Raw genomic sequence first — 18,020 nt, forward strand, 5'->3', positions numbered from 1 at the left:
AAATTACCAGACCCATTTGGTCCAAAACCGTTCGCAAAACCTGCTAGTCTGAGCCCAGCCTTATTGAACTGTGACATAGGGAAATTGTAAATTTAAAACAGATGACATTACTCATGCGGATAACTATAAGTTTCGGTTTTATTGTATGATATGACAGACTGGTATTCTGCTTTAATAAAACAAGTCAGAAAATACAGCATCATGGTAAGCTTCAATTAAATATTTTGCCATTCTCCTTTACTCATCTGATTATTACGTAGCAATATTAGGTATAAGTAAACCCCATAATTATAATGATATAAATTTAATGGGTACCCCATACCTCTAAAACAGTCATGAATTCTTGAAATTTTAGCACTCCTATGCAGTTCTGTATTATTACATTGTGTTGATGTATTATGCTGTCCAGAGTCCTGTCACTAACTTTTTCTTCTTTCCTTGAGGTGCTCACAATCTAATGTCCCTATCACAGTTATCTGTCATTATCACAATCTAGGGTCAGTCTTGAGGGAAGCAAATTAACCTAACTGCATGTTTTGGATGAAATGAGGTGTTGATGGAATCCCATGCAAAACAAGGGAGAATATAAAATAAAACCATGCCTATGGTGTCCTGGCCATAAAGGGTCAGAAGACAAAAAAAAACATTTATTTGGTTATTATTGGTTTGGTTAAGTAGTAAAAAAAAGTAATGCATTACTTCTTTGCTGTTTATAGTCAGTGTATTTAGATTGGAGTATACTTTGAATCCATCCAGTGGTGTTTAACTCCTGGCATAATCAGGCTGTGTTGTGTGTAATTCATGCTCACCCTCCCATCCCCTCCAGAGGTTGGATGGCTGTCTCTGGCTCTAGTCTTATTGTGTCATTGCTGTGCTGCATGAAACTGCAAGAGAACTGCTGGCAGGGAAGAAGGGGGTCTGGGCTGTTGAAATGGGCTCCTAGCTACCCAGCCCCGGCATTCTGTCACCCTAATGTAAGAAGAACTATTAAGGAGTGTGGGAATTGTCTCCTCCTGCTTGAGGGTATGTGTGTTTGCAGGCAAAGTTGGTTACCTCCTCTCTCTCCCTCCTTTCAGGCTGCCACCTGACAAGACTGGAGTCATTCTAGACATCAGCACCCTGAAAATGAACGAACTGGAGACTGAGGTGCCCCCACTGCCCCCCAGATACCGCTTCAGGGACCTGCTTTTGGGGGACCAGAGCTTCCAGAATGATGACAGGTAAGAGATGCTGCTGTGTTCAGTCAGTGTGTGGAGCTCTCCTTGGTGCTGAAGCTGCTATGCGAACCCAGCAAGCTCTGCACACAGAGGAGGCATTTACCTTCTGTGTTTCCTCTGCTGATATACTGAGCTCCTATACCTGACAAAATACTGACATTGACCTTCATATATTCACCCATCAGTCTGCCACATCTGTGTTTGTGTATGCGCTATAGCATATATGGCATTGATGGTTTAAATTGCAGAATATCATATCCTTATTTATCTGGTATGATCTTTTGGTGGGTAGTGTGTGTGTGTGTGTCAAATATTCTTTCACAGTCAACTTTTGTTAGGTCAGCATTTGCACATGCACTTATTTTTTCACTCTTGCAGTCTCTTTATTTCATTTTCACATTTCCACATCACACTTTTCTGGCATTCCCTTACACATGCCTATAAAACTGGTGTTTCTTTAAACAGTATGTAAATTCTACTTCTTATTGCCTTTCATAGAAAACATAGTCATTTTGCTAATAAATGTCATGGAATGGTTTGCTATTATTTTCCTAAATCTGAATTTATGTAGGTATAATAAAATTGTTAAAAAAAAGTGTTTGAGATTTTTTTTTCTTTTTATAATTGTAACAGATGACATATGCAATCGTTTATTTTGCTTAAGGCTTTTCTTTGTGAACCATACTGAGTTTACTTTGGTCTTTTGTGTTTTTTGTTGTCACCCAGTGACCTGCAGAATTGTAATGGAATTGTAGATGGCAGTGCTTTTACTCTTTTATGGGTGTTTGTGGAAAGGTATTGCATTTTGTTTACTGTTTCTTTGTATAGTTTTGATAGTTGTGTTTGAACATTGAAGAGGTGTTGTGTTTGCTGCACGATATTATCCATGTGTTTTTCCTAAGTGGTTTATAGGGCAAAGCCAAATGTGTAGTATTTCACAGCAACCAATTGGAACTTCTCTTTCCTTGGTTTAACTTAACATATCAAGTTGGTTGGATGTGGAGACACAATTCAAATGTCTGAAAAAGTTTTGAAGTCCATCTTTAGGCATAAACCTCAATATGTAGCCTGAGCTTTTTTACTTAGCCTGTGGAGCAGAATGGAAGGGTGATATGCAGACACCTCTAGAACTAGTTAGACATCTTTCTCATTTATTTAGTCTCCATTTCTCCTCCTGATTTTTTTTTAGCAGTCTGGTTGGTCTGGATTTTGGAATTAAGCTCTTTGCTCTGCAAAAATTTCACAGCATTGTGTGCTGACCCTATACATATGGTGGCTCAGGGTTTTGCTGCTGAGATGTTTTATGACTGGACATTGAGTAAAGCACATTTGCTGAGCCTTTGCATTGCCATCTTTTTATAAACCTGACTCCTGTCTAAAATATCCAAGAGCTCCTATCTTTTTTTATTATGGTTAATTGATATAATTTTATAATGAGCTGTTTTTAAGTCAGTATGCAATTAGCAGCTTGTTTACTAACAGCACTGCATATGTTTGAGGAGAGTAAGTAATATTTTGATTACCTCAATTATAAAAAACAGAGCTCCAAAACCAGTAGCAGTTCTGGAACAAGATGCACTCTAAAGAAATTACATTTCCAGATGCACCATTTTTTGTGGATGCAGAAACAGCTTAATTGGTGCACACGGTACATTTTTTGTATATATGTGTTCTACTTAATTAATATTAAAGGGGTAAAATGCCTTTATATATAAGTATTCAAACTTTCCTAAACATGTTTAAAGCTGCACTTAAGTAGATATTTACAAAAAAAAATATTTTTGTGACCTTTTAAAAGAGCAAAACATAGGTGTTTGCATTCTATTTTTCATATTTGCTTGCTGTAAATTATTTTTCAGTTTGGGCCAGCAAACTGAGCCAATCTGAGGTCTATTGCTTTGCACAGAGATAACTGCTGCTGTTCCATAAGCGTGTGTGTCAATGTTTTTTGTTTGGGTCAAACAGGTATTGCAATCCCATATAAGATCAAAGCAGTGTTTCCCAGCCAAGGTTCTTTAGAACCCTAGGTTTTCTTCAATGATTGCTAGGGGTTCTTTGAGCAACAGGCAATTTATGACTCTCTGGTCAGTTACTACTGGCATTCTTCTCACTGGCCAAAACTGTAAGAGGCATTCATTCCATTGACCCACGGACTAATGTACCATGAAATGGGCATATCATAAATATTGATGGGGTTGCCTTAGACCTGGGTTCCCTCATGTTATAAAGGTTGCAGGAGGCTGTTTTTAGAGGATTGCAAAATCTGCTCTAAGCAGGTTTAGTGCTAGTCAGAAAGATGACAACTGCAGGCAAAATTCACTTATCAATGAATTAGTTTTTTTATTTAGCTAAATTACCTCTGTTTTGTATGCAAGTACTGGATACATTTGGGCACCTGGAAAATATTAAGGGTATGGTTTGGGTTCAGTCAAATGATGGTTTGTTAGCTGTTCACAGAATTCAACGAAAGAACTTAAAGGTTTTTCTCTCTGGAACAAATGCCTTTTTAATCTCTCAGGAAAAATGCTGTCAGGGAATTTTTATATACATTTAGAGTGAATGCTCCTAGGCTGTTTTGTTTTAGAATCTAATGTTCTTAGTGTGTTACTTTTTACTTATGTTCTTAGGGTATTTCCTGTTCACATTTGCTGTCCTATTTGCTTCAAGTTGCTTCTTTTTTTTTCTCTTTTGAGTAGTGTTTATGCTATTTTCTTCTTATGACACTAGAACACCTTTTAGCATAGGAACATTAACTCAGTAAAGAAAGCTGCCCAAAAACATAGGGCACATTTAATGCCCTAAGAACCTTTATTCACCCAGGAGATAAATAACCTAAATACATTTGATACAACTAATGGTGGTTTCATCTTCCATTGACTTTATTGGATTTCAACTCAAACATCAGGATTGGTGAACTTCATGGAACTTTTCATAAACCAAACTCAAGCACATTTACTTATCTCTAGACACTATGGTCCTGATTTATTAAAGCTCTCCAAGGCTGGGGAAGATACACTTTCAGCAGTGAACCCGGGTAATCCAGCAAACCTAAAATGGATTCCCTAAAAGTAATTTGCTATTTGTTAGCAAATGTTTTCAATCCTAGATCACATCTGTTCCATGTTTGATTTAATAAATAAGGCCCTATGTTTATTTTTAAACAATGTGCACAGTAATTCATTTTTATAAAAGTGCCTGTTTATTTGTTCTCTGTGTTATATGTGAGTTGTCTTCATGTGACTCCAATAAACTATTTATCCGGATTTTAGGCGTGCCAGCAAGTTTTTATATCTTGATATTGATCCCATACCAGGAGGTGAATATAAATGATTTTAAACCACCAGCCAGTGGGAGTGTGACCACTGTGTATTGGCCATTATTCAACCTGACATCTTTTCAGTTATAAGAAAAATGAGTGAGGTAGTCAATCTGACACGATCCAGAAAAATATTATAAAATTGGCTTCAGAAGGACTACCTCTTTAAAAACAAATTATTGTGTTTTGCAGGGTTTGAGGGGTTACTAATGCAAATACTACAAGCTATGTGCTAGCAGCATTACTATTTATATGCGGTACATTTGGTGTGGTTTACTACACAAGCAACTCTGCACATTTCACGTGTTTTCAAATAACTAAGAGATAAGCAATTTCTTGCATCAGGGTAAAAATAGGCACAGCTGTATATTTTTACAAGCCATGGTAAAATCAGGGCTGTCTAAAACATAATGTACAGTTTATTACATCAATCCTAGGATAAAAAAATTAGTTCTGGTTGACTGAGCCATGTAATTAGATACATGTACAGCTATAATAGCAATTTGAAGAGAACTAATGAGGAAAGGACATTTTCAAGAATTCGAAGTTGCACTGTTACATTGTGACAGTGTTGTGACCCTACCTCATAGAGATATGTATGTGTGCGGTTTTTCACTTGTATTCTCTCACAGAGCTAAAATGTCAGCCCAGTGTTAGCCTCCCATGAAGCCTGGCCTGTCACCTCCTTGAGCTCAGGGCTGACAGTCTCTAGTCTTTTAGAGGAAGGTTAAACAGTCATTTAACAAAGCTTTTAGTTTTCTTTAATGTAAACTGAACTCTGCCTTTGTGATATGACTGATTTTAGTGTAGGTTATCATCACTAAGCTAAGACAGGAGATAGAATACCCTATGTCAGGGGTCTGCAACCTGCGGCTCCGGAACCGCATGCGGCTCTTCAGCCTCCTTGTTGTGGCTCCCTTCGGCTGCCACGGGGAGATCTCTGATGGGGGATCCCCTTCCTCCCAAGACACTGCGGAGGAGGGGGATTCCCTATCCGGTGTTCTAATGAAAAAAATCTACCAGTGAAATAAATCTACCACGGGGCGTGTACAAATGGGTGTGTACAATGACATCCCCCTCCTTTGAACCCCAATTCCTCTGGAATGGGGAGATGTACAAAACCAAAAATGTAGGTGCAAGTGGGGGACACCTGTGACTAACACCCCCTAAAATTTAATTGTTAGACTATCATCAGAACATAAAGAACTCTGCCCATCAAAAAAAACTACCCTGTTACGTTAGAAGCCTCCAGCTTCTAATGTAACAGGATGATACGTTAGAAGCTGGAGGCTTCTAGGGGCATAGTTCAGTGTTTAATTTATTTCAAAGTAGGCCTACCCATGCACACTTGTTGTAACAGGTAAATTAAAAAAATATTAAAACTTTTAAAAGTTTATAAACTGTGTTATGTTTTGCGGCTCCAGACTATTTTTCTGTAGTGGAAGAGGAGGCAAAATGGCTCTTTTGATAGAAAAGGTTGCTGACCCCTGCCCTACGTGGGTGTCTAATGCTGAGTACACATGTCAGCGAAGAGGTTCATAAATAAGCCTGGACAGATCAGGGACAACCACTATGCTTGTCACTGGAGGGGAGCACAGCAGAGTGCAGCTCCATCGTCCTCCCTCCTCCCCTCTTTATGGAACAGAACAACACTATGTACAACACTCATTTGTTCATCTGTGAGTGGAAACAATCATGAAAGACTGAAAATCCTATGTGTGTATGCAGCCTTACACTCCAACTGACAGCCTGACACTTCTCTTCTGTTGGGAATAAAACAGAAGAAAATAATAAAGCAGTCCCTAAGATGTAACATTACATAATTACAGCAAATTTATTGCTTTATCTGAAACATTTTTGTTTGGCTTGGATAACAGAAATGTTTACGTCCCATTAAACAAAATTAATCCGGGGGATACTTCAAAAATTTACACAGAGAAACGTGCACATTACAAAAACAAATTGAACAAACAAAACTAATTCCCATTCGGCATCGAAAGCTGATGCATCCACCCTGAGAAAATCCATTCTTAGCTTCATAGTCCTTGCTTTCAGATTGGAAAAATACAGCTGTCTGTTTTAATTAATCTGCAATTGAGGCACTTGTAAAATAGATTCATATGATGAGCAATAGCTCATTCATTAGTATGCAGTATCTTTCATTTTATAGGTAATCTTTCCTCTGTAGAGATCACTTTGACATGCAGATGTTTAGAAGCCGCATTGATCAACAAGACATCTATAGCTGGGGGATTGGGGGTACAAGACCTGGTGGGAGATCAGCCGCTTAAGTTTCTATTGTATATTGCATATACGCTGCACATTTGAAAAGTGGAACAGTGTGCATGAAAGACATACTTAACACTATAAAACATTAATAAAACATAAATAAATAGGCAAGGAGGTCTCAATTTTTTTCTGTTCCCCTGCATTGCTGACTGCAATTTAGGAATGGACCCAAATATGAAGACTGAACACAAAAGACAACAGTCTTTTATCTGTTCCCAGACTTTACTTATTCCTGGGCAATATTTTGATTATTACAACCATCTTTAATGAGAGAAAATGTGATCTGTTAAAATGGCATTGCAGTTATCTTCCTTTAGGTTAGTTGACTACCCAGCAAAACCAAATTAGATGGTGTTCAAGATAATATTACTAATGCATGACAAAGGATTCTCCGAGCATGAAGGGGTTTTCAAAAAGTATAGAACACCAGAATCTCCTTTCTCTTGGGATGAAGCTGTATGAAAGGAAGTGCAAAGAGATGTGTGTAAATGTGAGCTATTGAGCTATATAAACCATTTTACAACAGGAACTAAAGCAAGCCTAGAAAACTTCAAAAGCAGCCTTAAGTGTAATCTACAATCTAGCATGTACCGTATTTTTCGCCATATAAGACGCACCCAATTTTAAAGGAGGAAAATCTAGAAAAAAAGATTCTGAAAGATTATTCCCCTTCTGATCACTCATGTGCCATTCAACTGTGCCAATTTATCCCTTTCTGATCACTCTGTGCCAATTTATCCCCTTCTGATCACCCTGTGCCAATTCATCCCCTTCTGATCACCCTGTGCCAATTTATCCCCTTCTGATCACTCTGTGCCAATTTATCACCTTCTGATCACCCTGTGCCAATTTATCCCCTTCTGATCGCTTACAGGTACGTTCTCCACCGGGGGAAATCCGTTAGGGCAGGGATCAGCGTGCTTCCAGGATCGCGGGGGCACGTGTGCCGGCTTCTCCTCCCTCGGCTCTGCAGGAAGGAGGAGACACGCGCTGCAGCCAGGAGGAAAGGAGAGAAGAGGAGAAGCACGCAGGATCGCGGGATTGCGGTATCGGGTGAGTATGTTATTTTAATTATTTTTTTAAAACTGTGTTTCGCCGTATAAGGCGCACTTTTTCTTCCCCAAAACTGGGGGGGAAAAGTGGGTGCGTCTTATACGGCGAAAAATACGGTAATCTGTGACCATTACAAGGACCACCATTTTTTTTTACATTTTTTGTGGGGTTAAACAATGATCATCATTTGCAGCATTTATGCAGGCTATGAGATAGTGACAGTAATCTAATTCCTTGCCTTTTTGTCACATAAAATTGTTTTTTTTTTTTTTTTTGCAAAACAGGGCTTTATATTTGCACTTAAATCTTGCTGATTCACACCAGTGAAATATTTATCAACGCAATAGATATATCTCAGCTGCAGTTTGTAACAGATGGTTAAGTGACATAGAGAGGGGTTATAGTGGGGTATCAATTTTTTTCTTATTTCTCCATTGCAATGCGGTAATCAAAACCTTATCACTCCCTGTATATTACAGAAGATGAGAGTTGACTGTAAGAGCAGTGATTATGCTCTTGTGCTGAAAAGTACACATCTACTTTTAATTGCCTCTGAAATATATGATGTAATATGTTTTTTGGGTTAAAGTCATTTGGGACGCTTATGGTTTTTGAACATATTCATATTGACTCAGAGTCTCTCACTAACAAGATCTAATGTTTGATTTTCAATAATCTGGAGATTATGCCTCCAGAGATTACCCACATAAACCCTTACCAGTCTCGGCAAATAGATATACACAGTACAATCTTCTGACCGGTCAATTAGCTTGGGAGTGCCGCAATATATATATATACATTCATGAAAATATTAGGACACCCCATTAAATATTCAGTTCTTTTTTCAGAAATGTTCACATATCGATGTTCAATCTTGCTTTTCTCTGATCTCCGATTTAATTGCAGGTAAACAACAAAAATTACCTGTGATTCGCTCATTAACCTCCTGGGTGTTACACTGATGTCTAGATTTCTGTACCAAAAGCGTTACACTGTTTTTCATGAAATTTTTTTTTTTTTACATTTTAGACCTGTAAGTTACAGAAATATGTCCGAACAAGGGTCTAGTAGATATCATGAATATAAAAAAAGTTGTAATCCGATTGTCATACAATGTATGACAATCGGATTGCAATATAACATTTGTTTACATTTAACCACCTGGTGAGAAAAACTCGGGGTTAACGAAAATTGCAAAAGTTTTTACCCCGAACTTGCTCGGGCTTAACGGCCAGGTGGTTAAACAAAAGATGTCAACACAAATGTGTATTCTAACTCAGGAAAAAATTAGGACAACCCAGTCCCTAATAGCTAGTGGTACCTCCTTTGGCTGAAATAACTGCAGTGAGACAGTTCTTGGGAGAAAGTTTACCCCATTCCTCAGTGCATTGCAAACCCATTTTAGGATTTTTGGAGACTTCTTTTAGCATCTGCTTTTGGGGTGAACTTGCTTGGATGGCCATACCTGGACATGTCGGCAACTGTTTTGAAAGTCCTCCACTTGTAGACTATTTTAAGGACAGTGGAATGGATGATTTCAAATTATTTTGAGATTTTTTTTTTAAAACCCTTTACCAGACTTGTGAACTGTTACAATCTTCTTTAAGTAACAGTGTTCTAGTCATGTGCACCTGATGTGAGACACCTGTATATGAAGTGGGAATAAATGTGGGGATGCCCTATTTTATTCCTTATCAGAAGTTGCATATTTGTAAAATTACATTTTTACAGAAATTTTGAAAAGTCTTGTTTTAAGTTTTAATTGTTTAGTAATATTACTTGAATCTCTCATTATTGTTAAAAATGAGATTAAAAATCCTTATGTCCAAGAATGTTACATATCTCACAGGCTTTCATATGGTGTCCTAATTTTTTCACATGACTGTGTGTTTATGTATGTATGTATATAAAATGTTATATCATGATCAGTCATTTAATTAGTAAATTGTATTCGTGATAAAGATCAGGAGTTGATTTTCTTATTTGATTTTCAAACAATCTGGTAATGTCTGTTTGTGCCCAGTTAATGCTCAATGTAAAAAACAGCTTTAATTTTCCCTCACTGGCATCTTTTATTGTCACATGATTGCTATTATTTATATCCCCTGTAACACTATTAGCACAAGAGTACAATAGCAGCCAATATGCTCTATGCCACCCACCCAGAAATTGATGGAGAGCAAATATTGACTTGGAGAGAATTATTGGATTAGACAGGTGTTTGATAACTGTTCTATGACTTCCAGACCATTAACCACACAACAAAAATCTAGAGTGAGCAGAGCAAAAGGAGACATGAAAAATGATTCAGTTGTTAGAGTTAGGTGAAGGATGTTTCATGATTACATAAGATGTTACAATTTTTTTTTCCCTGCAATAATACCTGGCAAAAAATAACTAAATATACTTTATATCCAAGTGAACTGTTTCACCAAAAGTTTTGTATTTCCCTTTAACCAGTCTGGTGTTGCAGGCTCCCCTGCCAGGCAACATTACTTGGACATCCATCTTGACATTATTTTTGAGCAATAAAATTGGTCAAAGACAGACCACAGCTTGTGAATGCCCAAAGTAGTAGTGGTACACTGGACCTGATTTATTAAAGCTCCCCATGGCTGGAAAGGATTAACTTTTATCAATGAAGCTGGGTGATCCAGCAAACCTGGAATGGGTTTCTTCAAAGTAATTTGCTATTTGTTACCAAATGTTTTAAATCCAGGTTTTCCGGATCATGCTTAACCATAACTGAGACGGAAGAGGGGTAGGAGAGAAAAGGAGGAGGCTTTTATGGCACTTAGTTATTGCAGGTAAAAACAATTACATTTATTGGTTCTAAAAAGTCTATTCACATTATGTATATTTAAATGATAACATTACATATAACTTAGAAATTCATAAGATCAAGGGCTCATCTTGAACAGGAAATGAGCACAGTGTCAATATGTCACAAACTGTAAGGATAACAAGATCCACATAACACTTTGGATGGGCAGGGAGTGTTGTGCCTTCCACATGCAGTACACAGTCAGTGGTGTGTTTGTTTTAATTGTATAGTCTCACTTACTGTAATCAGCTGTTAATGACAAACATGCTCAAGAATAAATAACCAAAGGAACCTCTTAGGAAAATTTTTCTTCAAACCTGATTGGACTTGAAAAATATACAGAACATAGGAGTGATGGGTAAAGTCTTACAATACTATTATTATTGAATAATATCAATTATAAAGGAACCATAAGCATATAAATACACAAAATACTTCCTATACAACATTTGAACATCTTATTTAATACCTGCAAGGCAAACTCAAACAGTGCCAATGATAGTTGAATATATGTATCTGTACATGTACATATACACTTGCACAAACATACAATATATACACTCAAATGCTAACTTAAACCATGTATCATTTAAAAACAAAAATTTATTTATATGTTTTTTACTTGATACTCCTCATACTTGATACAAATATATCATTTTGTATCAATGTTTTACAGAACAAAAACAATATATGATTCAAAAATAACAAGGTATAAATGATATTCAACACATTACACACTATCTATTAACATATTACAATTCTCCAAATGTTTACATATTAGTGTATATATAAAAAAAACACTAAAGAAATGGCTTAAAGCTTATCATATCATTCAGACCTGGATATTCCGTGGCATTCAAACTATGAATGCATTTAATTTCACATTTTAACAATGCACCATCAACCCGAAGCCCCAATCCAGTGCTATAAATCTTACACCCACAGAAGTCTAAATATATGATACCACTAAAATTGCAAGCAATTCATTTGTAGATATGCGGTTTTATTCCTTTTGGAATATTTTTCTTCTCTAAAAATTTCTTTCTTTTCCTCTCAAAATGACTATGCAAGGAAATACATTTTTTTACTGTTGTAACAGGAAGGATAGATTAAAGGAATTCACTTGCAATTTCCCTCTAAAATTCCAGTAATAATTCTTCAGTACCACTCCAGACAATAAACACATCATCTATGTACCTAAGGTGCATAGATAGTGAATCATCCAAAAAAATGTTCTTTCCCATCCCCCCCAGCTACAGGTTGGCATATCTTGGGGCGGATTTCCACACCCTGTGCCTTGAGGAAGGTAGTGGCATCAAACGAAAAAAACATTTAGATTCAAAATGTAAAAAAGAAGAGATAACACAAATTGATTTTGTTTTTCCAGTGACGGACTAGTTTCTCTCAGGAAATATACAAAATACATTCAAGCCTTTATGGTGTGGTATGCTTGAACTATGTTAGGGCTTCTATATCAATGGCCACTAACAAAGCCCCATGTGGTATAATCAATCCTTCAATTGCTTTTAATAATTCTGGGGAGTCCTTGAGATAGGAAGACAATCCATATACAAATGGTCTTAGGTATTCATCGAATAAATGACTTGCATTAGAGGAAATGCTGTCAATGCTAGATACAATAGGACGTCATGGTGGATTATTAGGATCTTTATGTATTTTGAGCAGAGCATAAACAGATATTTTCAGATTTCTGTTGTTTAAAAAATTAAATATATTCTGATCAATAACATCCCAATTCTGTGCTTTTGTAATCAATTGGTAGAATTTATCATAAAACTCTTTCACTTGTCCTACAGGGATTGATGTATACCAATTCTGATTGCTCAATATCTTTTGACACATGTTTTTATATTGATTTTCATCCAACACTACAACATTGCCCCCTTTGACGGATGCCTAATGACAATGTTCAAATTTTCTTTTAGTTTTTCTAAAGCCTTCATATGTGCCTTTGATAAATTTCTTTCACAAAAATACCTTAAAAATACTTTTCTTTTTTACACTTGTCACTATGCATGGTGCAGGCTGTGAAGGTACCCTTGAGTGCTACTACAGAGGATGACACTAAATGACTGAGAAATATATTTCTACTGTGCTTTGTGTTCATCTTTGCAGAGATGTTGATGTCATCTGTTCCTTAAATGTTAGCGTTGTCACAAGTCATCCCATCAGAAGATGCAAAACACTAAACGCATTCCCAGATGTGTCTCTACTGCTCCTTGCATTTGAAGAGGGGCATCAGCAAGGGATTGGTAGCTGGATACCGAGCAGTCAAAAGCTTTTTATATTTTCTGTTGAAAAAAAAAACTTCCTGAAAAATAGAATCCTTTTTTTTTTTTTCTGAATAGTCACATAAAAACCATTATTGAAATATTGGCTTTGGTTTGGGAATCAGCACTTGGCCAACTATGTGTACATACCCCTGAGTTGATGGCACTGCACACTGAGTAAACAATGGACACTCACTTTTTTGGTCTTATCAGCTATGACACACTGCAAGTGAAAATTGGCCAGGCAAATATTAATTTAATTTATGATATTATGAAAATGTTCTCTAGTGCATGGTGATCCCATATATTAAATAAAGAAGATGCAGCATAAAAAGGTGAGTTTTAGAGGCTCCTAATTCAGAATTCCTTAGCCATGACATGCTGCTGATACAGAGTGGTATATTACCATGCATTGTCATATGAAGTTAATCGAGTGAATAGAACCAATAGTCTCATGCACAGAGAGACATGACCACTAGGGGGAGCTATGGTTTGCACTGAGGTGGTATGAGCCCTGAGAAGGGCCAAGGCCCAGAGTCTAAGCAGTAACCAGGTCTTCTCCAGAGCCTCTGATGGTGAGGATGTTGTGCTGCTGGTTACTGCCAGGTTGCGGTCCTTGAGCACACCAAGGTGGGCAAAACACGATACAAATCACAAAGCAGAAGGATAGTCGAGGAAAGCCGGGGTTATGGCAGGCAGCAAACAGGAGAGTCACATGCCAGGGGCCAATTGCCAGGGATCCAGGAGACAGACACTAGTGACACAGGAAACACAGGAGACACTGGGAGCGACAGGAGGCATAGGTTACTCAGGGATATCCACAGACAGACAGGAACACTGGAACAGCGAAGGAAATTTAAATGGAACCATCAGACTGGATAACGAGGGGTTAACGTGGGAGATGGACAGAGGAAACACTGAATTAGCACCAGGTGAACAGGAACAACCTCAAAAGAACTAGGGGCTCGGCACAATGGAGACACATTGCACGAACACTAAGTGCAGTGTGTGAGCTAGCTATATAGCCAGGGATGGTTAAGAGGCTATTTTCTGATTGGCCAGCAGATTGGATGGAATTGATAAAGCCTGGAAACAGAGGCACGCTCAGAGTCAGAACTGCAAGCATGCGCAGGAGAGAGGAATCTGCGCTTTAGTGAGGAGGAGGTGAGTGTGACATGTAGCACATGTACACGTTTAGGACAAGGGGATTGTTCAAGAGGAACTGGAGTCTGGAAGCTGTGACCCAGAAAAGGCAAATAGAGGGTAAAGGACTATTTAGTATTGCCAATTGATCTCATTGCAGCTGGTTTTCCCCATCATTGCTCTGTCATGCTTTGTTCTGCACTGTGTCGCAGTGTGTAGGAGGCCATCTTGGTAGGAGCATGATTTTGCTTTAATATATCAAGGAGAATAGTGATCAGCACAGTAGAGGCATCACCTCATTAGATTGGAAGTCAGAGGCAGTAGTGCTTTAGGTCAGTGTTCGCCAACCTTTTCCGTTAAGGGGACCACTAAAATCACCGGCTCCTCACCGCGCATGCGCGGGGAGCCAGATGTCACTCCCCCAGAGTGACTTCATTATGACATAACCCCACCCACTCTCCAATCGTAGGCTCAGATCTGCGATTGGAGAGTGGGCGGGTTGTGTGCAGGGACACAGCCCACCCACTTCCTTGTGCCGGGGACTTGTATAGGGACGTGTTCCGCGGCTCTGGCCGGTGCGTCCCCCCACCAGGGTCCTTCTGGCCCCCAAAATTTTCTCGTGGACCACCAGTGGTCTGCAGACCACTGGTTGGTGACTGCTGCTTTAGGTGATCTCACACTCCAGATAGAAACCTAAATGTCTGTAAGCAGAGCAGGGCCTAGGCACCCTCACAAGCAGGAGATGCATGGCTACTTTTTAGGACCAATTTATGACAAAAGATACATTTTCAGACTCCATTTATAATGTTTCTATACCATAGAAAATCATCATTTTTGAGCTACACTTTATCTGATCAGGGCCTAGTACACACTGGCAATGAAGCAATTGCATCTAAAATGAAAACCAGCAGCTGTCCAACTGTAGGCAAATGATTTTTGGGTTTCTGATAAGACATTAACAGATTGAATGTGTTGGTAGCTATTATTTGAAAGTAAACAAGTCATGCTTTGTGTACCAATGATCAATTCTGATTGGAATTCCGATCACTATAAGAATGACAGAAAGGGCAGAATATTGTACATATGTGTAGAGGGTTTTGGGAATTCTAATAAATCACTGACTGGATCTGCTTGTGTGTCTTAGGCCATGGTCTGTAAAACAGTGACAGTGTATAAGGGTTACAGCAGGGTTATTATTCATGATCATTTTCTGGTGCCTGCATCAGGAACAGAATGGTATTATGGTTTTTACTGTAGTTAGCAGCAGTATATTCTAGAAAGAGCTGGATGGGGGGTAGTTGGAGTGTTGGGTTTCAGGTAACAAGTATGTTGTTATGGCCATCCTGGACTTCTTGTGCCACTTGTTGGGGGACTCATATCGCCAGCTAGCTGTGTTTACTCTCGACTAATTACCTCTTCATGCAGCGATAAAATCTTCTCAGTTGTTGGCAGTCTGGAATGGCACAGAGCAGAAGGGATTCCGCTGTGAGTCACCCTGCACAGGCTTTCCTAGGTGACAGTCCTCTTTGTGATTAGAGCTAATTATAGGAGAAGAGCAGAGAGAAGCCCATATATGATATTCTCTGTCATCTGCTGTGACAATGTGCGCAGTCCGGGAAATTCCCACCTCAGGCAGCCATTACTACCAGCTCTGTGCTCTCTGAAAGACGCACACTGTGACATCACTGGGAAATGTTTGCAGAAGAGTATGCTGCCGGAAAAAAATGATCCACTAAAATCACAGGATTGGCCTTTACTAGATGACATGAAATTGCTAAGGCATCAGGCATGATTTAATAAAGCTCTCCAAGACTGGAGAGAATAGGCTAATATGGGAGAAACAAACTTACCGTATTTTTCGGACCATAAGACGCACTTTTTTTCCTCCTAAAGTGGGGGGAAAATCAGGGTGCGTCTTATGGTCCGAATACGCGCAGGGGCATATTTTTTTACTTACCTGTGTCCCCGCCGGTCTCCGGCTGCGCCGATCTCTGCCTGTTCTGTGATCCAGCGTGCGGCACTTGTGCCCGCCCACGAAGGCGGCGCCGATTGATTTGATGAATGCCGATCGGTGCCGCCTTCGTGGGCGGGGCAAGGGGCCCGCACGCTGGATCTCAGGGGAACACAGGAGGAAAACAGACAGAGGCTGACAGCAGCCAGTGTCTGTGTTCCTCCTCTGTGTTCCCCTGTGTCCCAGCGTGCTGCACTTGTGCCCGCCCACGAAGGCGGCGCCGATTGATTTGATGAATGCCGATCGGCGCCGCCTTCATGGGCGGGCACAAGTGCCGCACGCTGGATCTCAGGGGAACACAGGAGGAAAACAGACAGAGGCTGACAGCAGCCAGTGTCTGTGTTCCTCCTCTGTGTTCCCCTGTGTCCCAGCGTGCGGCACTTGTGCCCGCCCACGAAGGCGGCGCCGATTGATTTGATGAATGCCGATCGGCGCCGCCTTCATGGGCGGGCACAAGTGCCGCACGCTGGATCTCAGGGGAAATCAAATAAATTTTTTTTTTCTTGTTTTCCCTTGTGCGGAAAACCTGGTGCGTCTTATAGTCCGGAGCGTCTTATGGTCCGAAAAATACGGTAGGTTTTTCTAAAAATCTATCACTATTATTATTATTTTTATTAACCTCCTGGGCGTTTCACTGATGTCTAGATTTCTGTACCAAAAGCGGTACACTGTTTTTCATGATTTTTTTTTTTTAAATTGTAGACCTGTAACTTACAGAAATATGTCCGAACAAGGGTCTAGTAGATATCATGAATATAAAAAAAGTTTGAAACACACAATCATGTAAAAAAAAAAAATTTACTTTTAATAAAATTAAATAAAAAACACAAAAATCAGTTTAAACAAGAATACATAAATAAATCAAAAATACTGAAAATGCAGTAATTCGGTATACTGTATAGTAATATATTTTTCTAAAACACCTCCCTAGTGTGGTAAATTTTAAAACAGAGTCCAACATCACATACCTATAGACAAAACCACATAAATATATTATGTATTATTTTGTATTGGATTGGATACAGGACTTTGTATTGAATGCAATACAAAATATTTGAATTTCCCGCTATGACCCCCATCGACGGGCGCATGCACTGACATCATCAGGAACCGCTGAGGGACGCGTACGCGAACGCCGGGTGTTCTAATTCTTTCCGAACTTCCATGCAAAAAGTGTTACATTTTTTGTATGGAAATTTATTTTAGATTGTGGGCTATAATTCACCGAATTACTCAATAATTACTTATAATTCACTGAATTACCACATAACTCACCGAAAGATGTTTAAAATTTTATAAATTTAATGATAAAATTTTTTTTTATAAAACATAAAAAAAAAAATTTTTTTTTTTAAAAATGGTGTATATGTATATGATGTATTGTACCTGTAGAGTAGCTTAAATAATATATTATATATATATATATATATATAGTACAATTATATATATATTAAAGATTTGTTTGTATTGTATTTTTAGTATTGAGTTCAATGCAAAGTGATTTGAAAATCCCGCCCCGCCTCCCGCCCGCACCAACGCATGCAGCGACGTCACCAGGAAACCTCGGAGATCGTCACTGCACACGCCGGGAGAAGACTGAAGAGAGAAGACATCTCTGGAGGAGCTGCGAGGACAAGGTAAGTATTTTTTTCCATTTGTAATCCAATTGTCATACAATGTTGTATGACGATCAGATTGCACTGTAACGCATGTTTATACTTTTAGCTACCCCGACCTTGGTTCGGGGTAAACGATTGTAGCAAGTTTACTTACCCCGAACCAAGGTCGGGCTAAACGCCCGGGCGGTTAATAATAATAAAACAATTTCGCTATTGTTAACTGGCAAATGTTTTCATTCCTGGACCAGATCCTTTCC

The 18,020-nt window shown here is 38.8% G+C and overlaps 1 protein-coding gene across 2 annotated transcripts in view; it reads left to right on the top strand.

The window, feature by feature from the left end:
* The first annotated feature begins 882 nt into the window (after positions 1 to 882).
* Positions 883 to 18,020, top strand: part of KCNT1 (potassium sodium-activated channel subfamily T member 1) — a 187,491-nt gene continuing 170,353 nt past the window's right edge. For both annotated transcript variants that reach the window (XM_072429352.1, XM_072429355.1), the window contains exons 1-2: positions 883 to 974; positions 1,077 to 1,220. In XM_072429352.1, coding sequence (XP_072285453.1) covers positions 973 to 974; positions 1,077 to 1,220 — 146 coding nt within the window. In that variant the 5' untranslated portion in view covers positions 883 to 972. The remainder of the gene's footprint in view (positions 975 to 1,076; positions 1,221 to 18,020) is intronic.

This window comes from Pyxicephalus adspersus, chromosome Z (assembly GCF_032062135.1).
Source record: "Pyxicephalus adspersus chromosome Z, UCB_Pads_2.0, whole genome shotgun sequence".
NCBI lineage: Eukaryota > Metazoa > Chordata > Amphibia > Anura > Pyxicephalidae > Pyxicephalus > Pyxicephalus adspersus.